General features: G+C 22.3%; 13 protein-coding genes across 13 annotated transcripts; 5 read left to right on the forward strand and 8 right to left on the reverse strand.

Moving 5' to 3' along the window:
- Positions 1-99: 99 nt before the first annotated feature.
- On the reverse strand, positions 100-937 carry DICPUDRAFT_41082 (uncharacterized protein; the record flags this gene model as incomplete). Its single annotated transcript, XM_003292739.1, has 4 exons — positions 100-233; positions 303-635; positions 699-753; positions 824-937. The coding sequence occupies 4 exons, from the start codon at positions 935-937 to the stop codon at positions 100-102; spliced, it is 636 nt and encodes a 211-aa protein (XP_003292787.1).
- A 362-nt stretch (positions 938-1,299) lies between these two features.
- On the forward strand, positions 1,300-2,162 carry DICPUDRAFT_58152 (uncharacterized protein; the record flags this gene model as incomplete). Its single annotated transcript, XM_003292732.1, has 3 exons — positions 1,300-1,442; positions 1,513-1,704; positions 1,793-2,162. 3 exons carry the CDS (start codon positions 1,300-1,302, stop codon positions 2,133-2,135), a joined length of 678 nt encoding a protein of 225 aa, XP_003292780.1. The 3' UTR covers positions 2,136-2,162.
- Positions 2,163-2,282: 120 nt separating this feature from the next.
- On the reverse strand, positions 2,283-3,448 carry DICPUDRAFT_157543 (RabGAP/TBC domain-containing protein; the record flags this gene model as incomplete). The annotated part of the gene is made up of 3 exons (XM_003292740.1): positions 2,283-2,665; positions 2,734-3,094; positions 3,170-3,448. 3 exons carry the CDS (start codon positions 3,446-3,448, stop codon positions 2,283-2,285), a joined length of 1,023 nt encoding a protein of 340 aa, XP_003292788.1.
- Positions 3,449-3,623: 175 nt separating this feature from the next.
- On the reverse strand, positions 3,624-5,301 carry DICPUDRAFT_83390 (uncharacterized protein; the record flags this gene model as incomplete). Its single annotated transcript, XM_003292741.1, has 4 exons — positions 3,624-4,186; positions 4,259-4,838; positions 4,925-5,167; positions 5,245-5,301. 4 exons carry the CDS (start codon positions 5,299-5,301, stop codon positions 3,624-3,626), a joined length of 1,443 nt encoding a protein of 480 aa, XP_003292789.1.
- A 337-nt stretch (positions 5,302-5,638) lies between these two features.
- On the forward strand, positions 5,639-9,002 carry DICPUDRAFT_99465 (uncharacterized protein; the record flags this gene model as incomplete). Its single annotated transcript, XM_003292733.1, has 5 exons — positions 5,639-6,468; positions 6,536-6,866; positions 6,933-7,608; positions 7,677-7,867; positions 7,934-9,002. 5 exons carry the CDS (start codon positions 5,639-5,641, stop codon positions 8,870-8,872), a joined length of 2,967 nt encoding a protein of 988 aa, XP_003292781.1. The 3' UTR covers positions 8,873-9,002.
- A 517-nt stretch (positions 9,003-9,519) lies between these two features.
- DICPUDRAFT_157546 (uncharacterized protein) lies at positions 9,520-9,690 on the reverse strand (the record flags this gene model as incomplete). Its single annotated transcript, XM_003292742.1, has 1 exon — positions 9,520-9,690. The coding sequence occupies one exon, from the start codon at positions 9,688-9,690 to the stop codon at positions 9,520-9,522; it is 171 nt and encodes a 56-aa protein (XP_003292790.1).
- A 4,391-nt stretch (positions 9,691-14,081) lies between these two features.
- Positions 14,082-14,635, reverse strand: DICPUDRAFT_83393 (uncharacterized protein; the record flags this gene model as incomplete). Its single annotated transcript, XM_003292743.1, has 2 exons — positions 14,082-14,401; positions 14,467-14,635. 2 exons carry the CDS (start codon positions 14,633-14,635, stop codon positions 14,082-14,084), a joined length of 489 nt encoding a protein of 162 aa, XP_003292791.1.
- Positions 14,636-14,964: 329 nt separating this feature from the next.
- On the forward strand, positions 14,965-15,183 carry DICPUDRAFT_157549 (uncharacterized protein; the record flags this gene model as incomplete). Its single annotated transcript, XM_003292734.1, has 1 exon — positions 14,965-15,183. One exon carries the CDS (start codon positions 14,965-14,967, stop codon positions 15,181-15,183), a length of 219 nt encoding a protein of 72 aa, XP_003292782.1.
- Positions 15,184-15,254: 71 nt separating this feature from the next.
- Positions 15,255-15,590, forward strand: DICPUDRAFT_157550 (uncharacterized protein; the record flags this gene model as incomplete). The annotated part of the gene is made up of 1 exon (XM_003292735.1): positions 15,255-15,590. The coding sequence occupies one exon, from the start codon at positions 15,255-15,257 to the stop codon at positions 15,588-15,590; it is 336 nt and encodes a 111-aa protein (XP_003292783.1).
- Positions 15,591-16,002: 412 nt separating this feature from the next.
- Positions 16,003-18,576, reverse strand: DICPUDRAFT_157551 (uncharacterized protein; the record flags this gene model as incomplete). Its single annotated transcript, XM_003292744.1, has 2 exons — positions 16,003-17,867; positions 17,931-18,576. The coding sequence occupies 2 exons, from the start codon at positions 18,574-18,576 to the stop codon at positions 16,003-16,005; spliced, it is 2,511 nt and encodes an 836-aa protein (XP_003292792.1).
- Positions 18,577-19,174: 598 nt separating this feature from the next.
- DICPUDRAFT_83396 (uncharacterized protein) lies at positions 19,175-21,025 on the reverse strand (the record flags this gene model as incomplete). Its single annotated transcript, XM_003292745.1, has 5 exons — positions 19,175-19,837; positions 20,062-20,254; positions 20,507-20,745; positions 20,821-20,822; positions 20,938-21,025. 5 exons carry the CDS (start codon positions 21,023-21,025, stop codon positions 19,175-19,177), a joined length of 1,185 nt encoding a protein of 394 aa, XP_003292793.1.
- Positions 21,026-21,707: 682 nt separating this feature from the next.
- On the forward strand, positions 21,708-22,883 carry DICPUDRAFT_41069 (uncharacterized protein; the record flags this gene model as incomplete). Its single annotated transcript, XM_003292736.1, has 4 exons — positions 21,708-21,761; positions 21,828-22,209; positions 22,337-22,407; positions 22,491-22,883. 4 exons carry the CDS (start codon positions 21,708-21,710, stop codon positions 22,881-22,883), a joined length of 900 nt encoding a protein of 299 aa, XP_003292784.1.
- A 226-nt stretch (positions 22,884-23,109) lies between these two features.
- On the reverse strand, positions 23,110-23,433 carry DICPUDRAFT_157554 (uncharacterized protein; the record flags this gene model as incomplete). Its single annotated transcript, XM_003292746.1, has 1 exon — positions 23,110-23,433. The coding sequence occupies one exon, from the start codon at positions 23,431-23,433 to the stop codon at positions 23,110-23,112; it is 324 nt and encodes a 107-aa protein (XP_003292794.1).
- Between the last annotated feature and the right edge of the window lie 894 nt (positions 23,434-24,327).

Here is a 24,327-nt window from a genome sequence, read left to right on the forward strand (position 1 = left end):
ATGATCTGATGCTAAACTCTATTATTAAGGAATTCATTTTAATTCTCTAATGTATAATATCTAAATTTACTGTAGGGTTGTTATTGCTGTTGTTGTCAATTATAATGAAATCTTTAAATTTTCTTTTGTAAAAATATTTAATGGTTTCTTTAAATAAGCTAATGAAATATTGAACCACCATTCCCAAATTCTACGATTCACTGTTAATAATCTATGATATTCTTTAATTGATTCTAAAATTATAAATCTCTATTAGTATGTTTTAAATTAATTTAAAGAATATTTGGTTTAAATTACATTACCATTAAATAATTCTTTAAAATGATATGATTGCGCTAATAAATGTAATAAATTTTGATCTTTAAATTGTGGAATGTTTTTTGAAGCTAATGTAGTTTCTACATTTTTAATTAAACTGATTACATTATCATAGTTGTTTAATTTAAAATTGCATCTAATCTCTACATCTATAATATCATCGTTATAATCTTGTTTCTTTTTTAATTTTACTAAAGTTTTTAAAAAGTTTAACTCTTCAATGCATTCTATATATTTTTTATTATAATAATAATGATCTATTCTAAACTGACAATTCTTAATACTATTTTTTTTAATTTTATCATTTTTTTTTTTTTCTTTTAATTTTAATTTTTCATCTGTATCATTATTAATATTACATTCTTTATTATTATTATTACTATTATTATTATTATTATTATTATTATCTATTTTTTGACCTTTATTCATAAACCACTGTTGTTTTAAAATTAAATATTAATAAGATTTTTTTTTTTTTTTTAAAATTATTAAATTAAATACATACCAATTTTTCATCTATTTTTGGTGTATAATCTACAATTGGAATTACATTAACTTTTTCTTTAACTTCATCTTCGATTAATGAAATATTAGACAATCCAAATTCATCCTCTTCCATATTTATTTATATCTTTGTAAAGAAATGAAATAAAAAAAAATAAAAATCTTTTTTTTTTTCGTTTTTTTTTTTTTAATTTTTTTTAAATTTTTTAAAATATTTTTATAAATTAATTTTTTAATAAAATTAACAAAATAAAAAAAAAGAGTAATTTAAATATAGAAATTATATTATTACAATTCTATTTATTTATTTGGATTATTTTAATCATTTATTATAAATAGGGATTATTTTTTTTTTATATTTTTATTTTTAATTTTTTTTAATTTATTTTTTATTTTTTATTTTTTTTTTTTTTATTTTTAATTTTTTTTTTTTTTTTAAAGTTCTTTGTAACAGTATTAAAATATTAAAATAAAGTAATGGAATTATTAGAAAAAAGACAAAATGAAATTTTAAATAAATTGAATAAATTAGTCGAAAAAATTGATGATATTACACCATCAAGCATTATTACAGATAATCAAAAGAGAATTTCAAAAGTTTGTGATGATATTGGATTAGAGTTTGTATTTTGGCAGTAGTAATAATATTAATAATTACTTTTTATTAACAATAACCATATTTTATATTAGTCATAAACTTGAAAGAGTACCAAGATGTTATTATAATTGGAAATTAGAAGAAAGAGCAAATTATTTAAATGCACCATCATCAGATTATTTATGTAAAAGTTTAATTTTCGAAAATACAGAATGTGTAAATTCAGATACATCAATTCAAACTAATAGTAGATATTACTGTGTTATTATCCAATATACAACAAAGTAAAGTTGCATACATAATATAAAAAAAAAATATAAAAAAAAAATTAAAAACGAAAAAAGTTTTTACTAATTTTTAATTTAATTTTAGAATTCAAAGTCATAAAATATTTAAATTTATTAAAAGTTTAAATCAACAAGAAAGTGCCAAAAAGTTTCATTTTACATTAGCACCATCAGAAATTTCACAACAATTAACAGGTTTTGAATATAATGCAGTATGTCCATTAGGTACAAATGTTAATATTCCAGTTATTATTTCAAAACAAATTATGGAGTTACCAAATAAAGTTGTATGGTTAGGTGGTGGTGAAGTCGATCTTAAATTAATTGTTGATATTCACAAATTTAAAGAACGTATGGAATCAAATGGTACAAGTGTATTTGTCACTGATGTAATTGATAATTCATCAAACGAAACTGATGAATTATAAAAAAAAATTATAATAAAAATAAAAATTAAAAAAAAAAAACAAAAGAAATAATTTTATTTAATACATTTTTAAATAATGATAAATTTATTTAATATTACAAAGTGGTTTATTTTTATTTTATTTTTTTATTGTTTTTTTTTTTAAAGTTTAAAAATCTTCGTCTTCGTCATCTTCATCGTCATCATCTTCATCATCGAATTCATCATTTAAACCCATGGGGTCTAATAGATTTCTGTCAAATGGTGATAAATCTACTGGGTGCATTGGATGGTCAACTAAAAGATCATAAATGTCATCAGGTAATTGACGTATAATATGTATTGATAAATTTAAAATGGTTGATGCATCTAATTCTGGGAAAGATCTAAATAATGAACATGGAGATTCATGAACCAATAAAACATCTCTCATTAATAAAATTTGTGAAATTGTACAAATAACATTTAAATGGAAACCAAATGCTAAATAAAAATCCCAAAGACGTAATAATTCGTCTAATGGTGGTGTTGCTGTACCTAAACTTAAAATTGCTATAATATAATGTGGTTAAATTAATATTATATAAATTAAAAACTATATAATATTAATTTATACATACGTGGTGTAAAAAGCAATGGATGGTATTGTCTCGATTGTAAATATTCATATAACTCTGGATCAACAAACTCTAGTATTTTATCCAATAGTTTTGATGCATCATTTACACCAGATATATTTGAAGTAAAATAGAGTGGACATGATTGTGTTAAAAGTGATGAAAAACATTGAAATGCATCAACTTCGGGTAAAACATATAAAAATGTACCACAAATCGCATTCATACCCTGTACATAACCAACTTCTTCATTTTCGTGTGCAAATGCATTTAAACATCTTGATAATTGATCTTGTGAAACTGCTTGACTAAATTGGGCATCTCTATTAAATGTTCTACCTATATCTTTTCTAATTTTTTGATACTTTTTTATAATATTTAAATATTAATATTAAAATCATTAAATTAATAAATCCAACAACAATTATTGTTTAGTTACCCTATTTGATGGACCTTTTTCAATTAATTTTATATATTTTTCAGGATCAATTTTATCTACACCTAATAGTATTTTCCAAATCATTCCTCTTAAACTACATTTTGAACCCTCAGCAGTTACTCTATCAGCAAGTTCTTCTTCAGTTTCTGGTGGTAATCCTTCTAAAAGAATAGTTTTTCTTAATTGATATAAATTTGGATCAACTGTTTTTGGGTTTTGATTTCCATAATCTATTAAATCTTGATATCTTTTTCTTAGTGAATCTTTAACTGCTACCATTTTATTATTATTATTATTATATTATACAAAAGAAAAATAAAAAAAATTTGGTTTTTATATTTTTTTAAAAATAAATAAAAAAAAAAAATTAAAAAATAATAAAAATAATAAAAATAATAAAAATAAAAATTAAATTTTTTATTTTTTGAAATTTTTTTTTTAACCACACATATATTTATCTTTTTTTTAAATTGATATTGAATTCTTTTTTTAATTTAATAGTTAATCCATATTTATAGTCATTGATAGAGTGATCAATTGTTTTATTTGATGAAACTTTAAAATTTAATAATAAATTTGAAATAAATAAAAATATTTCATCTAAAGCAAATTGACGGGCAACACAGATTCTTGGTCCCATGGAAAATGGCATAAAGGCTTGATTTGCCAATTCGCAATTAATGAAACGACTGGGGTCAAAAGTTTCAGGATTTGGAAAGTATTTTTCATTTCTGTAAAGTGCATAGAAATTAATTAATACTTGTGAATCCTTTGGAATGAAATATCTACCATTAGAGATTGTAATATCATTTTTGGCTGTGTGGGGCAATGGAAATGCAGCTACAGGTCTATAACGTAAACATTCTTTAATAAATGCATTTGTATATGGTAAACTATTTCTATCTGATAAATAAATTCTTTTCTTTTCTTTTGATACACTCTTTAGCTCCTCATACACCTTATCTTGAATTTCTTTATAGTTGCATGATAACATTATAATATTATAAAATATTGTTGCTGTAAATAAATATAAATGTAAAATTAATATGCTATATAGGTATATTTTTATTTTATTTTATTGTTATATACCTGATGTATCAATTCCACCCAATAATAAATCTTTTGCAGTTGAAAGTATTGATAATTTGTCATTTCCATATTCTTTGAATAAAATATCCAATAAATCTCTTGGAACACCATTTTCATCAAAAGTTTCTACATGCTGTTCTAGTTTTTTATTTAAATAGTCAAATATTTTATATCCTGATTGTTCAAAATACTTTAATTGGAATTCATAAAATGGTCTGAGTATTTTTAAAGCATCCCCGGTTCTACAATTTGAAAGTTTTTCAAATACTCTATTAGTTGGTTTAATTATTTCGCTTTCTATTATTGGATCATCATAATTTGTAATCTCTTCATTAAAAATATATTTGAACATTAAACTGGTTGTAAATTTATAACAATCTAATTTTGGATTAAAGGATTCATTTCTTTTTTCAAATCCTTCAAATTTATTTAAAACTTGTTCTATATTATATTCCAATGATTCATATAGATGTTTTGAATGGATTTTTGTTAAGGATTGGGATACAATTTCTCTATTAATTTTCCAATACTCACCTGATGATGTTACTAAACCATGATAATTTGATAAATATTTCATTGTCTTTTTTATTTTTTAAAAATTGTAAAAAATTAATTTAAATTAATTTAATTTAATTTAATTTAATTAAATAAATAATAAATACTTACAGGAAATTTTGGTCTATCGTTAAAATTATCAGAGTTTTTATGAAAAACTTCTCTTATAAGTGATTCATCACTTAGAACTACTGTGTATAAATCACCCACCCATATTCTGAATATATCGCCATATTTTTTTGAAAATTTAAAAAAATCATAATATGGGTGATCACTTAGATATGCATTACCAATAATAGGTAGTGGGAATGGCCCTTTTAATTCCTTTTTATGAATAAATTTAATTTTTTCATACTATATATAAATTAGGATAAAAAAAACAATTAATACAAATTTTTTCAAAATATTAGAATATATAGTTTTATATATACCCAAGAATAAAAAATGTAAAATAAAAATATATATAAAAATGTTATAAGAATATTCATTTTTATGGATAATATAATAATTAAACAAATAATTATAAATTATAACATTTTTAAATTATTTTTTTTTCGGATAAAAATTTTTTTTAATTTTTAAAAAAAAAAAATTCTCTTTATTTTTTAGGAAAAAAGAAACTATAAGATATTAAAAAATTAAGAAGGGGTTATAATTATTATTATTTCTTGCATTTATAAAATTGGTTATTAATTATCTATTTATAAAAAAAAAAATTAATTTACAAAAAAAAATTAATAAAAATTTTTTATTTTTTTTTTTTTTTTCAAAATTTTTTTTTTTTTTTTTAATTTCATTTTTTTAATTTTTAAATTGGATTAAATAATGAATGAACAAAGATTTAATTCAAAGAATCCATCTTTGTCGATGGGATCCTCATCAGTATTAGGTATATCAAATCAATTACCACCAAACTCATTGTTTCATTTATTTGCCAATAATATTAGTGGATCTTTTACAACCAATCCTAATACTTCCACACCGTCGACTTCAACAACATCGGTACAAACTAGTACAACCTTGGCATCAACATCGACACCATCAACATCTTCAGGTGTATCATCAACATCTTCAGCTATATCTTCAGCATCCTCAACTACACAACAGACTCAACAACCATTGCAAACACAACCATCATCGACCTCAACAGCTTCATCAGTTATTCCAACATCAGGATCAACATCGGTATCAACAGCTACAACATCGACATCAGCAGCAGCAACACAGCAACAGCAACAGCAAAGTCAACAAAATATTATTGTTATTGAATCAAATAAAGAAGATGATAAAGAATGCGGTACAATTTTAATGGAAATTAATAAAGGAATAAGAAGTGGTAATCTAGGTGAACAGGTTGAGTCAATTTTATTTTTTAGCCATTTAATTAGATTTCATCCATCACCATTAATAGTTAACTCTGTCATAACACGTTTATCGGATATATTTAGAACTACAACCAATCTCGTTAAATATCGTATCCTTAAAGTATTTCAAGAATGTTCAAATGAGATTCATAAAGTTTCAAATATTGAAGAGGTTTTAAAAAGAATTCATTCTGTAATATTATCAAATGACCCAATTGCAAGATCATTATCATTAAGAATTTTAGCAAGTGTTCCTTATCTAATTGCCGATAAGCTATATATTCATCATAGGTAAGTTTGCCAATAATTATTCTTTATAATTTATCAAAATTTTAATTAGTTTCTTTTTATTTTTTAGCATAAGAAGTTGTATGCAATCTCATGATAGGGTTGAGATTGAAGCAACTATTTTTATTATGGATAAACTGTGTGAAGTCTCACCATTATTTTCAGATAGTATCATTGAAAAAATTCATAAAGTTATTCAAAATGTTGAAACTCCACCAACTACAAAATTAAAATACATCAAATTATTTAGACATATGCACCACAGCCATTCAATTGCAACTCAATCAAAAGATATGTTGGTTGGTTTATTAGATTTGTACCCATCTGAAGATTTTGTAACAATTATTTTGGATACATTAACAAACTTATCATTAAAACATATTTTATATATCGATGATCATGTATGTACAATATTATTACCATTCTCATTAACTATAATTTATTGCTAACCAAATTTTTTTAATTAGATTAAATTTTTAAATAACTATGGATTTTTAGATCCAAGAATTAAGGTTAAAGTTATTACATTAAAATGTTTACAAAAATTAGCAAAAACTTCACCCCATTCACAATTTCCAATTTTAGAAATTATTAAATTACTAAGAGATACGCCAGAAAATTATAAAGATATTAAATATCACACCTTATTATTTTTATCAATTTTATCTTCCTCCTCACCACAATATTTAAATATTTTACAAAAACAACAAGAAGATAGCAATAATAATTTAAGTTATAGTTCAATAATTTCATTACTATATCAATACTCTTTAGATTATGATTTTTCATTATCAGAATTATCAATTCAAACTTTAACAAACTTAATAGTTGAGTCAAATGGTAATAATAATAATAATAATAATAATAATAATAATAATAATAATAATAATAATAATAATAATAATAATAATAATAATAATAATAATGAAACTATTGAACCAATTCTAGATCAATTATTAAATAACATTTGTATAATCTTAAAAACCCAATTTACAAAAAATTTAAATAAATCAAATAATAATACAATTAAATTAACAAAACACTCAATATTATTAAAATCAATTATACAACTTGTTTCAAAATACCCAAAAATTTTAAAACAAATTTCAATAACTATAGTTTCAATTTTAAATGAAATTCCTTGTAAGTTTTTTTTTAAAAAAAAATTATTTAAAAAATATTACTAATTATTTTATTTTTTCTATTAATAGATGATATAATTAAATCATTATTTCATTGTTTATCAATTTGTATACCATTAAATAAAAATGTAATAGAAGGTTCATTTGAAAATATTTTAGCTTATTTAAATCAAATTATTATAAATGAAAATAGTAGCCAGTTAATTAACAATTTAAACGAATTAACCAATGATAGCAAAGCATATACATCATCATTACCAGTAAGTAATAGGATTTTTAAAGGTATTCTTTAAATAAATTTTTATTAACTCCTCTTTAACATATAGATGCCAATATTTGTTTGTATTTTTAGATCCTTCGACAATAATATAGAAAAAATTGAAAAAATTACAAATTTAATTATACCAACTATTGAATATATTTTTGATAATCCAAAGCAAGGACAACTATGGTGTTTATATAATTTAGCACATTTGGCCCAAAGATATGGTTTTCATCTATTAGCTCAAACAATTTATTCAAATTTAATATATAGGGTCGAATCTGAATATAATTATTTATGGTTAAAAAGCTTATTATCAATTTCAACATTAGAAAATGAAATCTCTCAATCATTAATTTGTGGTGATGGTGACAATTTCTCAAAAATATTTAAGCAACTTTCAAATTATCATACTGTAATTTTAACAATTAAAGCTTCCTCAACTTTAGAAAGATCATTACAATTTCAGGAAGAATTTATACTTTTAAGAGAAAAATATTTATTTAATTTATTAAATTTAAAAGTTTTATTATTACAAAATAATAATAATAATAATAAAGATAAAATTGAAATAGAGACTAATAATAACCAAAATAATTTAAAAAATAAATATCAAATCAAATTATTACAATTTAAACAACTTTCACAAAAATATCAAATATTATTAAACAATCAAATAATTAGGTACCAAAATTTAAAACAAATATTATCAATTGATACAAAACAAATATTAGAATCATATATTGAATCATGTAATTTAATTATAAAGTTAATTAACATATTAATAACAAATAATAACCAAAACAATCAAAGTGACCATCAAGAAAAGAGAGAGTTTAAAAACCTAAACAATTTCCCGTTGTCCAAATTTACAAATTTTATTTTAGAACAATTAGAAATAGAAAATTTTGCTGATAAAAATAATATAGTAGACTTTTTTAACCAAATTATAGAATCTTTAATAAGATTACCAAATACAATCCCTTCAATTTTTTTTAAGTAAAACTAATTATATTATTAAATAAAGCACTAATAAATTTATTAATGAACAAGGATTATCAATAATTAATAATATATATCTTTTTAATAATTAAAAAGACATTAAAAAAAATAAAAAATCTTTTTTAGATTCCAAATTTTATAAAATTTTTTTTTTTTTTTTTTTTTTTTTTTTAAAAGTGAAGATGATTCTTAATGATGAATTAAGTCATCAGTTTGTTTATTGTGTTTGTTTGTTTGGTATGTGTTTAATACTTATATGAGTTTTACCACACTTCATACAGTGCCCGGATTATATATTTAGACCCCCCAACTTTTTTAAAATGGAAATGATAATTATTGAATTAATAGATCATATTTAATATTTATATAATGACCTCTAAAATAAATCATATTACAAGATATTGGTTTATTTGCTAAAAATTAAAATAAAAAAAAAAAAAAATAGGGTCTTAATATTTAATCCGTTTTTTCAATTTCAAAAATTTTTTTTGTTTTTTATTTGTTTTTTTTTACAATTATATATAAATGATTATTATTATTGAATATTTAGTATACCCTCCATGTGCTTTTAATATGGCATCCATTCGGTCAGGGAGTGATTCATATAATGATTTTATAATTGATTTTTCTATTGAATGAAATGCATACCTAAACTTGGTCTTGTGATGCGTTACGAAACATCTTTTTTGATACCCTTTCTTTAATAATTGGCCAAAGATTTTCAATTATATTAATATCTAGACTGTAGGGTGGTAATGGATAAACTTGTATATTATTTTCTTCAAAATATTGTTTCACTATGCGAACTACAGTTGTCATGACAAATGATTGGCAACCTCTTAGGCACTTTATTTATATCTGCATATTATTCTAAATTTATTTGTGTATCGTTTTTTATAGTATCAAGATATTGTTTAGTTCAAAATCCATTTGATAAATGAATAAATAAATTGGACCAAAATAAAGAAAATTTCCCAAAAATATTTAATTAACCCCACCCTTTCTAACTTTTGTCTTGATACGTGATTCTAGTAAAACATTAGTGTCATATGCCCAAGAAGACCTATCATGGTTATTATCATTTTATTGAAACTTTACTTCATCCACAAACATATAATTTTCTCATTATTCCACAAAAAAATTTATATGCACAACTTCAAATAAAATCTTTTTCTGCTATTATGTCTAATAAATTTAGGATTCTTAACTTTCTTTTTATATATTATGTTATATCTCTTTAATATAATTCTTACTGACTTGTATGATATTGTTCCAAATCCATTTTGTTCATACCAAATTATACTTTATTTTATATTGTTAAATTTACTATTTTAAAATTGAAACATAAATCACGTTTATCATTTTCGTCAAACTTTATTTTCTCCCATGACGTTTACGGTCATTGATTGTGCCTGTTTGTTCTACCATTTCTAATGTTTTTGCAACTGTTGATTTATGCACTCCAATTTTTTTGCAATTTTTGAGTTCGACTTGTGACCTATGTTTTTATATGATAATATTGAGTATGGAACTTCATCACTTAACCTCATTTTGTTTATTTACTATATTTAATTTTTAAACTTATACTAACACTTAATTATTAAATTAATGATAAAAAAATATAAAAATTTTAAAAATAAAAATGTGGTAAAAAATATAGAAATTTTTTTTTTTTATTTTTTTATTTACCCACACTTAATCCTAAAGATTTATTTTTAAATATTAATTATTATTGGCGGTAAGGTTCGTCATATAAAAATTATTATTGGTAGATCTTATTTAATAAATGATTTAATAAAAGTTGAAGTGGTAACTTGTAGGAAATTCGTTTTTTTTTTTTTTTTTTTTTTTTTTTTTTTTTTTTAAAAGTGAGAGATAATTAAAAGCAAATAGAAATTTGTTCGACCACTTGGCTATGATTGCTCCCCCTCATTATTTTTTTTTTTTTTTAAAAGTGAAGATAATAAAAAGCAAATGCTTTAAATTAATCAGTAAAATTTTATTTAATGTTTTTTTATAAAGTTTTTAAAGAAAATATTCTAAACTGTTGATATTTGGTAAAGATTTGATGCTGATGAAGTATGCTCTTGCTATTTTTCTTTTGAATTTTCTATATTCTTCATTGATGTTGCTAATTGTTTGTGGTTGTTTAGCGTGTCTTTCCTTGATGTTTTTTAAACCTTTTAAGTATTCTAAAGTAGCTAGTTTAGTCCATTTTGAGGTTAGATTCTTATAATCGAGTTCTTTTATTGTATTTTCTTGATCGTCATATAATTCTTTACATAACCAAATCCAAACTTGATGAAATACCAGGGCTATGGCATTTCTATAAGCGAAACATCTTGTTAAGTCGAAATCTATTGCTTTATAGTTCCATTGGAAGTGTGATTTGTGAAATCTGGTGTTGTTGTAATCCATATTTATTTCTCCATCGGATTTACGACCTTCTGGGATTTTGTATGTAATATTTTTTATTGATATATTCCTTCTTGATCTTGTTATGTCCAGTGACCAATTGAGGCCCCTTCCCGAAGTAATGAATATAAATGATTTTAGTTTATTGAAGTTGATGAATTTCAGAGTTTTTTTACATTTGAAAAATAGATGACCATATGGATCATTATTAAGATTTTCATTACATAGCCTACATGGTTTGTTGTGAATGAAGTTGATGGGTAAGCATCTTGCTTGGAATTTGAATAGAGTGTTTCTTGATTTTGGATCTTTAATATTAAGTATATTTTTGAATAGGTTGATATAGCTATAACCTGTAAGTTGAAGACATTGTTGGAATTCTGTTTTGGGTGTAAAGCTGTTGAGATTGTTTATTTCTGAATACCATTCTGCTAAAGAAAGAGGTTTGCCGTCTTTATTTTTAATGGATTTCAACCCGTCTAGTAGTCCTTTTTTAACTTTTATTTGTATCCAATCATTGTAGTTTTTAAATAGGTAATCTGAAGTTATTGTTTTGGTTGATATTTGATGTTTCCAACTGTGTTGATATTCTGATTCTATTTTGTTAGTTTCAATTTTATTGATTATTTGATTTATCATCCATAATCTTTGTGCTTTTTGTCTGTTTTTGATATTCCAAAGATTCCAACCTCCTTGATCCATAGGATAATTTGTTCTTTTAGAGCTCATTAATTTGAAGACTTTAAAACCATTTGGACTTTTATTGTTAGGTGCTGATAGGAACCAATCTGCAATTTTATTGATTTCTTTAATTACATCATCGTTGAATTCTTCAATATACGAGTAATATGTTATTCTTGATAGTGCAAAGGATTTGAGGATGTCCCCCTCATTATAACTGTAATTTTCATTTAAACAAAAATCTCCGAGAAGATAAATCCATTAGAAAAAAATTCGCCCAACGGGGGGCTCGAACCCCCGACCACAAGATTAAGAGTCTTGCGCTCTACCGACTGAGCTAGCCGGGCTTTTGATGTTATTTTGTAATAAAGTGCACTATGCACAAATAAGGCGTGAGGTGACCAACTTAGCAAAAGGGAAATTTCTTAATTTATACTATTAATTTGAACTCCTACTTTATATGTTCAAACCTTATGGGGGTCATATACCACATTTACCTCACCCTTTAAAGATAACTATCTAACTAATTTTTGGAATGGGTCAGGGAACCCTTTCAACCTGCACCCTCCAGGGATCGAACCGAAGCTGTCGCCAAAATGTAATAAAGTGCACTATGCACAAATAAGGCGTGAGGTGACCAACTTAGCAAAAGGGAAATTTCTTAATTTATACTATTAATTTGAACTCCTACTTTATATGTTCAAACCTTATGGGGGTCATATACCACAATTTTTTGTTTTGACATCTTATTGGTGGTATATTAAAAAAAATCAAATTATTGATAATGTAAATATAACGTTTAATTCCTTTACAAAAATCGTTAGATACTTCGTATATTGGCCCATGGATATGTAAATTATTTGTTATGAAAGAAACTTTACTATTTAAGACGTTGGGGCCAACATCACATTTGTAAATGTGCAACTGTAAAGATGAAAAGAATATTTAGATATTTTTTGATCAACCCCACCCTCTAATTAAATTGCAAAACTTCCCGTAGAACAATCTGATTTATCGAGTATATCATGAATATTTGTTTCAATTTTTGATATATGTATCTCCATCAGCTACCGGACATAAAAAAATTCTTTTTGCTAAAAATTTGGAACCCGGAAAAATTAAATTATTATTTTTATGTAAGAACAAATTTTCAACATTTGATTGTAAATATCCATTAAACCCATCTATTAAATGTAGATTTTTAATATTATTTGGTATTGACTTGATGACTTTAATATTTCCTATATAATACTCAAAACCTAAATTATAGGTTAAAAGTGACTCTTATTTTATATTAAAGCCTTCAACAAAAAAGCAACCTTTAAACTCTTTAAAATCCTGATAATTTGAAATAGTTGAGAACAAATTCAATTGATACCATTCCCCATATTCCCAAATGCTAAATACTTTTCATTTTTAAAACCTTCAATGTTAAAAGTATCAATACAATCTTTATCTATTAAATAGTAGTATTCATTTTCAAATTCATAATACTTGACTATTGAATTCTTTAATACTAAAAATAAACCTTTACCCTCTTCTTTTTTAAATTTAATTAAACCATCCTTCTTTAATTGATATATATAAAAAAATTTTACCAAATTTGAACTATTCAATCGTTCATTATACTCCCCAGTCATATGTAGTTCTGTAACATGATCACCCAAAATTAATTTATCATAATTTATATTTTCACCCATAAAAGATTTATTTCCATTTGTTGGTATTGGTTCACCATTTGAATTATATAACTCTAAACCATTAACTATAAATAAATATCTATATTAATATAAACCTTTTTATTTTTTTTTGAATTATAAAATTATAAATTTACCATTTACTAGCTTTTTAATCATTAAAATTTCATTTCTATTACTTAATATTTCTGAAGAAATTGAAATATTTGATTTTATTTTATTTAAATTTAAAAAATAATTATAATATTTATTAAAAGAAAATAAATAATCAAGATGATTATTATTATTATTATTGTTATTTTTATTTTTAATTTTTAATAGTTCAGCTTCTCTTATATTAGAAAAAACTAATTTTATTTTCTCCAATGGTTTATTGTTCTGAAAAGGTGGTTGATTATAATAGCTATTACTAGAAGGCTATAAATAATCTGCAATTTCACAAATAGTTTTATTACCACAATTATTATTACTATTGTTATTAATGCTATTAATATTATAAAATACGCTATCTTTTTTTTGCAACTCCAATAATTCTGGGCATAAATCTTTAAAAACATTTAAATAGTCGTAGTATTTTTTAAAAATTTGAGAAAAACTTTGATCTTTTTCTAATTCTAATAATTTGCTGTTTTTTAATGAATCTAACCTATCGTGCAACTCTTTAAAATTTTCTCTAATTTTGGGTTTTTGTTGTTCGTAGTTAGTTTTGGTATGACTATAACATTTTTTTGATGATTCTAAAATTTTTTTATTACTTTTAATATAACCCTCCAGATAATAAGTATTTTTTTTAAACTCTTACTAATATTATAAATATTTTCTTTTGTGAAATGATCCATTTTATGATTTAAATGTTCACCACTAACAATACAATACAAGCATATTGGTGTCAAACAAACAACACATAATAAAACAAAATCTGAATCGTGTGTCGAACATTTCTTTATAAAATTAAGAATATCACCATTCATGGAGTATTGAATATTTGTCAATCTATTGATAATTGAAAGAGGTTATCGTTTGAAATAACTAATCTAATTTACTAATAATAAAATCATTTTCTTCACCATTCCAAATATCATATGCTGGTGAAGATTAATAAAATAACTGATAATAATAACAATATTTATAAGGAAATAAAAAAAATTAAAAAATAAAAATAAAAAAATTGTATATTTTAATTTTTATATTAAATTTTTTTATTAAATTTTTTTTTATTTAATTTTTTTTTTTGTTTTGACTGTGTTTATTTTTTTATTTTTTTTAAATTTAATATAATATTTAACATAAAATTTTAATTATGGGTAATAATAATACAAAAGATGACTTTATTTCACCTATTTTTTTACCTCTAGCACCACCAAATAGCACACAAAACCAACCTTTATATGAAATAAATATCAAACAAGAAATTAATGCCAGAAAACAAGAACATTTAAATATTGAACAAGTAGTTATTGATATAAAACAAAAACATCTTGATATAAAACAAGAACAAAAAAATATAAAAAAAGATTAAAAGATATTGAAAAACAATTAACAAACACATGCATCTCATAACAAAATTCCGAAACATCAGTTTGTGTCTATATGGCTGATCTTTTAAAAGTATACCTCAGATATATTTTAATGGTCAAACTCTCAAACCGTGGTACTTTCTCTGATGGTGAAGATTTCGATGGTGATTCAGTAAAATATCATGATGATATGTGGACAGCTTTCAACGAAAGCTACACGAAAGACGCTCACGCCGTGGAGGTATCAATGGTTCTTTTTGTTGTAGATTTGAACATCGCAAAATTATTCTCACAGTTCAGAAACAGGTTAGCACATCCAACCAATAATACAATGACGTCAATCAATGATACATTAAATAAATTAAAGCAAAGAGAAGCTGAATTAACAGAAATGGATCTTTGGGATTAAAACTCAACATACGCAAAAGAACAACGAAAAGAATTAAGAAATTGTTACATTAGTTTAAAATGTTCAATTATCAATACTTTCACCAACTATGCACCACCAACATCACCAACCCAATTACCACCAGTACCATCAAGGACCATTAGAAGAGGTAATAATAACAATAACATCAAGAGCAATAATAATAGAAATTAATAAATGCAACATCAATTTATTTTATTAGCTAGTGTATTTTTTTTTCAATATTTCAATCAAACCCTCCAACCAGAATTTTCTTTTAAAATTAGTTTATTAAAAAAACAATAAAAATTAAATAAAAAAAATTTAAAAAAAAAAAATATTAAAAATTAAATAAATTGAAATAATGAACATCATTATATTTTTTTTAACGATTTTATTTTTTTTATTTTTATTTTTATTTTTTTTGAATACGCTTATGATAATTGGTTAAATATTTCAAATATATTTCTTTAACTGTTGCTGGGATTGAATCATTATTAATAATATCCATGATATCAATAACAATTACCTCTATATTTTCATGAATATCTCCTTTTTTAATTATAGATTTAAAATTGTCACATATATTTAAATTTTTTATATCTTTTTGATTTAAAACACCAGTATTTGTAATTACTGGATATAAAAACAAGGCCCTAGTTTGGGGGAATTTGATATTATTATTCATATAATTGAGGTTTTCCTGTAAATGTAATGAATGAAAAATATTATCTGGAATAGATTCAAATACTTGTTTAGTTACATAATGTAAAACCAAACCACCAATTTTATCTTTGAAAATATCTTTATTAATTATTTGATTAAAACCATATTCTAAGTGAAGAAATTTTAAAAAAGGAATTGAACTTTTCTTCAATCTATCCATTGAAAAAGAAGGTTTTATGAAGAGATTTTCAAAATTACTTGGTATTAATGATATATTTGATTTAACATTCCCAAGATGAAGTGATTTTAATGTTTTTGGGAAATTAATTTTATCAAGTGGAATATTAAATCCATCACCCAAATATAGTTCACTTACTGATTCTGGAATTGATAAATTTTTGGCTGCATCTAATCCTATATTATATAATGTTAAAAACTTTATATTATTTGGAATTTGATAAGTTGAAGATTTGTTGAAACCATCCATTAAGTATATATGTTTAATTGTATCAAAACATATATCATTTTTTTCCAAAACATTTGTATAATTATATAAATATAATTCTTGAATTCCATTAAAAAAATCGTTAGAAGCTCCATCTATTGACCCATGAATATGAAGTTTTATTATTGAGGAAACTCGACTTTTTAAGAACTTGGGCCCAACATCATATATATGTAAATGTAACTTGTCAAGTTGGTCATAGCGATAATAAGAAACATTTATTTCTTGATTAAATCCACCTTCTAAATAAATTACAAAATCTGAAGAATCACTAAGGAATTCACGATTTAAAACAACCTTAATATCTATTTGAACATTTGATATATGTAGCTCTATAGCTCTGGATCCTATAGTAATTATGCCGTGGTCATTATACCCCTCACATAGAAAAAATCTTTTTGCTATATTTTTGCCAAAGAAAGGAACTTCTGTTTTAATATTTTTATGTAAATACAAATTTTCAATTTCCAATTTTTCCAAATCTCTATATTTATATTCTAGAAGTTCCAAACTAAACCCATCTATTAAATGTAGATTTTTAATATTGTTTAGTATACGTTTATTTAGTCTGGTAGCTTCAATTCCTATATAATACTCAAAACCTAAATGTAAACAATAAGCTGAAAGTAGCTCTAATTTAATATTAAAACCTTTAACAAAAAAGCAACCTTTAAATTCTTTAAAACTCTGATAATTTGAAATAGTTGAGAACAAATTCAAACTTTTATTAATATCTTCACCCATATTACCAAATGCTAAATAATTTTCATTTTTAAAATCTTCAATGTTAAAAGTATCAATACAATCTTTATCTATTAAACAATAGTATTGACTTTCAAATTCATAATACTTGACTATTGAATTCTCTAAAACTAAAAATATGCTTTTATCCTTTTCTTTTAATATTTCCCTCTTTAAGTGATTGATATAAAATTTTTTTACCAAATTCGAACTATTCAATCGTTCATTATACCCCCCAGCCATGTATAGTTCTTTAACATGATCATTTAAAATTAATTTTTCATAATCTATACTTTCATCTAAAAAAACTTTATTTCGATTTGTTGGTATTGGTTCACCATTTGAATAATATAATTCTGAACCGTTAACTATAAATAAATATATATATTAATATAAACCTTTTTCTTTGATCTACAATATTATAAATTTACCATTTATTAACTTTTTAATCATTAACATTTCATTTCTATTACTTAATATTTTTGAAGAAATTGAAATATTTAATTTTTTTTTATGTGAATTTGAAAAATAACTATAATATCTAAGAAAAGAAAATAAACAATCTAGCTTTTTATTATTATTATTATTATATCGTTTAGCTTCTTGTTTTTGAAACTCCACTAATTCTGGACAAAAAATTTTAAATCTAATTAAATATTCGCAGTAATTTTCAACAATTTGAGAAAAATTTTGGTCTTTTTCTAATTCTAATAATTTACTGGTTTTTAATAAATCTAACCTGTCGTGCAACTCTTTAAATATTTCATTAATTTTGGCCTCTTGTTGTTTGTAGTTATTTTTGGTGTGATAATAACATTTTTCTGATGATTCTAAAATTTTTTTATTACTTTTAATATAACCCTCTAGATAATAAGTAGTTTTTTTAAAATCTTTAATAATAATATTATCAATATTTTCTTTTGTGAAATGTTCCATTTTATTATTCTTATGATTTAAATGTTCGCCACTAACAATACAATCCAAGCATATTGGTATTTGACAAACAACACATATTAAAATAAAATTTTTATTGTGTTCTGAACATTTTATAATTAAACTAGGTTCATTGCTATTCATTTTTTTATTAATAAATACAAAAAAAAAATTAACAATATAAAAAATATTGTGTTGAATAAATAAATAGCTTAATTTTTGGAATGGAAAAAACTAACATTCACCATATAAAAAATTTCAAAAAAAAAAAAAAAAATTTTTTTAAAAAATTTTTTTAAATTAAATCTTTTTAAAAAAAAAAAAATTAAAATTTTTTTTTTGTGTTGTGCCTCCTTTTGATTGTTGATATTTAAATTCAATTACCATTTTTTTTCAAAAAAAACTCTATTATGTTGCCCTGGTAATTATTTTTTAAAAAAAAAAAAACTGCACATTATAATTACATCCAAAATTATTATAATAATTTTGGACATTTTTTGAAAATAACCAAATTTATAATTATGATTGATTGATTGCAAACATCATGGAATAAAAAAAGTGTTAAAAAATGGAATATTATTTTTATAATGAATTGAATGCCAAATTAAATAGCTTCAAAAAAAAAAAAAAAAGATAAATAAGTATACAGATTACCAAACTATCTATTAAACACCCTTTATTTAACCTTTAATTAATCAATAACTCTTTATTATTCATTAATTCACTATAAAATCCTCCAATTTTACTTCTTTTTAGCTAATGTACCGAATTTGAAGAAGATAATATCACCATCTTGAACGACATAGTTTTTGCCCTCATTTCTGTACTTTCCTTTGGCTTTACACTCGGATTCTGATTTTAATTCAAAGAAGTCATTGTATGCCATGGTTTCAGCCATGATGAAACCTTTTTCGAAATCAGTGTGGATGGTACCAGCAGCTTGTGGAGCCTTGGTTCCTTTTTGGATGGTCCAGCAACGAACTTCGTCTTTACCGCAGGTGAAAAAGTGGTAGAGTTGTAAGTGATGGTAACCGTTTTTGATGATTTTGGAGATGGAGCTGGTGGCACCTTTGGTTTTTTCGTATTCTTTTCTTTCTTCGTCAGTGGCTAAGTCTAAGAGGTGTTGTTCAAAGGCGACAGAGACTGGGATGATTGGACCACCACCGTGGGCGTCAATCCAGGCTTTGATTTTGGCTAACCATTTGTTTTTCTTACGGATGAAATCTTCTTCGCTCAAGTTGACGAGGTACATGGCTGGTTTAGAGGTTAATAATCTTAAGTCTTTGACGTGTTCGATTTCGGCGTTGGAGTATTCACCAAATCTGGCATGTTTACCAGATTTTAATAAAGCTAAAACTTTAGTTAAACAATCGAGTTCAATTTGTTTAGCTTTATCGACAGTTTTCTAAAAAGAAGAAAAATTAATAAAAGCTAATATAAAAGATATTATATTTTATGTGTTTATATATCTCTATTTGTCCATCTATCTATATTTATCTATCTATCTACCAATCTATATATCTATCTACCAATCTATATATCTATCTATATGTCCATCCCATCTATATATCTATCTATAAACTTTTCTATTGCTATTATTATTAAATATTATTAATGATATATAATTACATTTTTTAATGATTTTTGTAATGTGTCCAAAGCTCTTGAAGTAAATTCAATATCTTTGGCAAGTAATTCTTGTGAAATAATGTCTAAATCTCTAGTTGGATCAACTGAATCTTCAACGTGAATAATATCTGAATCTTCAAAAACACGAATCATATGGAAAATACCATCAACAGCTTGGATATGTGATAAGAAACTATAATAATAATAGTTAAAAAAAAAAAATATTGATTTAAAATTAATTTTCGATTCTATTGTTATTATTATTGCTACTATTATTACTATTATTGTTATTAATTATTACTATTACTATAACTTTAACTTGTTATTATTTATTTTTGATTATTACTATTATTCTTTTTAATAAAATATGAAACTAAAATTTTAAAAGTACTAATTTTTAAAATTGCTAAATATTATTTTTTAAAACAAATAAATTGTTACTTACGCATTACCAAGACCTTTACCTTCAGAAGCACCTGAAACTAAACCAGCAATATCAGTAATTTGAAGGTAAGCTGGAACTTTTGAAGCTGGTTTCCAGTGTTCAACTAACCAATCATAACGTTCATCTGGAACGGCACATCTTGATAAATTTGGATCAATAGTACAAAATGGGAAATTTTCAGCTGGAATTGACATTTTGGTTAAAATGTTGAATAATGAACTTTTACCAACATTTGGGAGCTATTTAAAAATATTTAAATAGATATTAATAAATTTGATTTTTTTCTCTTTTTCTTTTTTTTAAAAATTACTTACACCTTTTTTTTTTATAATTTTAAATTATAATATAAAAATGAATAAAATGAAAATTAGAGTTTATTATATTATATATTTTATTGGTTGTTTTCTTTTTGGGTTTTTTTTGTTACTTACCAACAATACCCATTTGGAGATGGTTGCCAACACGGGCTAAAGCAATTGAGTTATCAATTGGGGCGGCTGGTTCAGCTTTCTTTGACATTTTAATTAAAATACGTATTGGAATGATACAAATTTAAAAATAAAAATAATAAAAAAAAAAAAAAATTTAAAACGAAAAAAAAAAAAAAAATTTAATTTTTTTAAAAAATAAATTGAAAAAAATAAATTTTTTTGTGTGAACATTGTGTTTATATAATTATTTATTTTTTTTATATATATCTCATTTTTGTTAATTAAATAAGAATATAAAGTATACTGAAAATAAAATTATAATAGTAAAATATAATATAAAATAATAAAATCTTTATAAAATTTATTTAAATTTTATAAAAAAAATCAAAAAGAAAGAAAATTTTATAAAAAAAAAAAAAAAATGGTTTCTAAAGCAAATCAAATAAATATTTATCAATGATAATCAAATAATAATGAGATAATAATCAAATGATTAAAAAAAGAAAAATAAAATTAAAAAAAATAAAAAAAAATATTTTTATAAAAAAAATTCAAAAAACTTTTTTTTTTTTTTTTTTTTTTTTTTTTTTTTTTTTTTTTTTTAAAATTTTAGTTTCATAGATATTATTATATTGTTTTATTGTATTTTAATTTAAACAACAACAACACACTCTATAAAACATTATAAATAATAATAATAATTAATAGCTTATAACTTATAGTCAATAACCAAAACTTTTAACAAATAATCAAATTATATTAAAATAAAAATGAATGTTTTAGATATTAAATTAAAAAAAATTGATAAAATATATAAACCAGGTGTAAGATTAGAATAATAATAATAATAGATAATAATAATGATTTATAATTAATAGTTTAAATTTTAGAATTTAGTATCAGGTAATGTTGTTATAAATAGTAAAGATGATATGTCACATTCAGGTGTGACATTGATAGTAGAAGGTATAGTTCAATTACAATTAAGTTCAAAGAGTGTAGGTTTATTTGAAGCATTTTACAACTCTTTAAAACCAATTACATTAATGCATTATACAATCAATGTTACCAATGGTGGTGGTAAATTCCTTGCTGGTGTAACTGAATTACCATTCGAATTTAAATTAGAACCTCTTCCAGGTCAACAACTTTATGATACATATCATGGTGTTTTTGTTAATATTCAATATTCAATTAGATGTGAGGTTAAAAGAGGTATTTTATCAAAAGATCTTTCAAAAAATATAGAATTTATAGTTGAAGTACCAGTATGTAATTAAAAATTAAAAACTAAAAATAATAATATAGTTAAAATATGAATAAAAATAATAATAATAATAGGAATAATAATAATAATAATTTTTATTAATTATTTTATTTTATTTTTAATAGTCACCAGCAAATGTACAAAAAACACCAGAAGAAGTTCATTTTAAAATTACACCAGATTCATTAGTAAACTTTAAAAAAGTAAATAACTATTTTATTATAATTTTAAATTTTTATTTTTATTTAATATTAATATGTTTATTTTGATAAATTAATTTTGAAAGATTTCAAAATCAGAAGTACCAAACTTTAGAATTTCAGGTAAATTATCAACAGCAGTTTGTAATATTAATGAAGCATTTCAAGGTGATTTAGTAATAGAACAAGCAGATACAGTCATTAAATCGATTGAATTACAATTGGTACGTGTTGAAACTTGTGGTTGTGCAGATGGTTATGCTAGAGAATTAACAGAAATTCAAAATATTCAAGTTGCAGATGGTGATCTTTGGAGAAATTTCAAAATTCCACTTTATATGATTTTCCCACGTTTATTCACATGTGTTAGTACTGCTGGTAAAACTTTTAAAATCGAATTTGAAGTTAATTTAGTTATAATGTTAGAAGATGGTCATTTAATTACTGAAAATTTCCCAATTAAATTAATTAGAAATTAAATATATAATATATACACTAAATAAAATAAAAATAAATAAAAAAATAAATATTTAAATTATAATTTCAAAAGATAAAAAAATATTTTTTATAAATTATTTAAAAGTTTTATAGGTTTTTTATTTAATATTTTTTTTATTTTTATTTTTTTTATTATTTTTATTTATTATATATCCTTTTTTTTTAAAAAAATATTATTTATTTATTATTTATTTATTATTTATTTATTTATTCATCATCTTCTGGGTTTTTCTTTGGAGCAGTGAATTTACGACAGAAGAAAAGGAATAAACATAAACCAGCAACACCTAAATAGATAAAACTACCAATTAATGAAGCTTTTTTACCACCTTCGATTTGTTCTGTATTCCAATAAGCTTCACCTTGAACTTTAGTGTAATCGTTACTAATGAGACCATAAATTGAAATAAGACCAACAAATGAAAAGATTGAAAAGATCATGCAACAAATTGAACAACATGGTGGTGGGAATCTATAACACATACCGCCTGGTTGACAGATTTCTGGTGCTTTGCTTGTTTTTTTTGGCATTTTAAATTTATGTTATATTGTATTTATATATGATTTAGTTTTATAATAAAAAAAAAAAAAAATCTATAAAGAAAAAAAAAATTATAAAATTAGTATAATTATATAAAAATATTTATATTATAATAGTAATAGTAGTAATATTTAAAAAAATAACAATATAAATAATATAAATTTATAAAATAGATAAAATTATAAAAAAAATATTAAAAAAAAAAAAAGTTTTATAAATCGTCCGAAAAAATTGTGATATTCTATCCTGGTAATAATGATTATTATTATTATATTATTATATATATCTATAACTTTTTCAATAAACTAATAAACTATACTATATTTCCAATTTTCATTATTTTACTATACTGATTAAGTTTTATAAACTTTTTTTTTTTTAATGATCCACAAGTTATTATTACAAAAAATATATAAATTTAATGAATACTATTAAAATGAAACATCTAACAATACAATATTTTATTATTTTTATAATAGTATATGATTTATAACTATTACTATTTGGTGGTAGGTGGTTTTATTATTTCTATTATTTAATGCTTTACCTATTTTTATTTAACAAAAAAATCGAATTTTGTTAATAAAGTTATTTATAATAATAAAATATTTAAATTATTATTATTTAGTTTATAAATTAATAAATGTATACAAAAAAACTATTTTAAAATTATTTAAAAATAATTTAAAATCTTTGTTTTTTTTTTTATTGAATTATTATATAATTATATAATTAAAAATAAAAAATAAAAAATAAAAAAAAAAAAAAAAAGAAAAAAAAATCAAAATTATAATTTTTTTATTATTTAATTTTTTTTAAACTTTTTTTTTTTTTTTTTTATTTATGAAAAAAATTTAAAAAAAATTTTAAAAAAAAACACACCT

This window comes from Dictyostelium purpureum (genome assembly GCF_000190715.1).
Source record: "Dictyostelium purpureum unplaced genomic scaffold DICPUscaffold_369, whole genome shotgun sequence".
Classification (NCBI taxonomy): Eukaryota; Evosea; class Eumycetozoa; order Dictyosteliales; family Dictyosteliaceae; genus Dictyostelium; species Dictyostelium purpureum.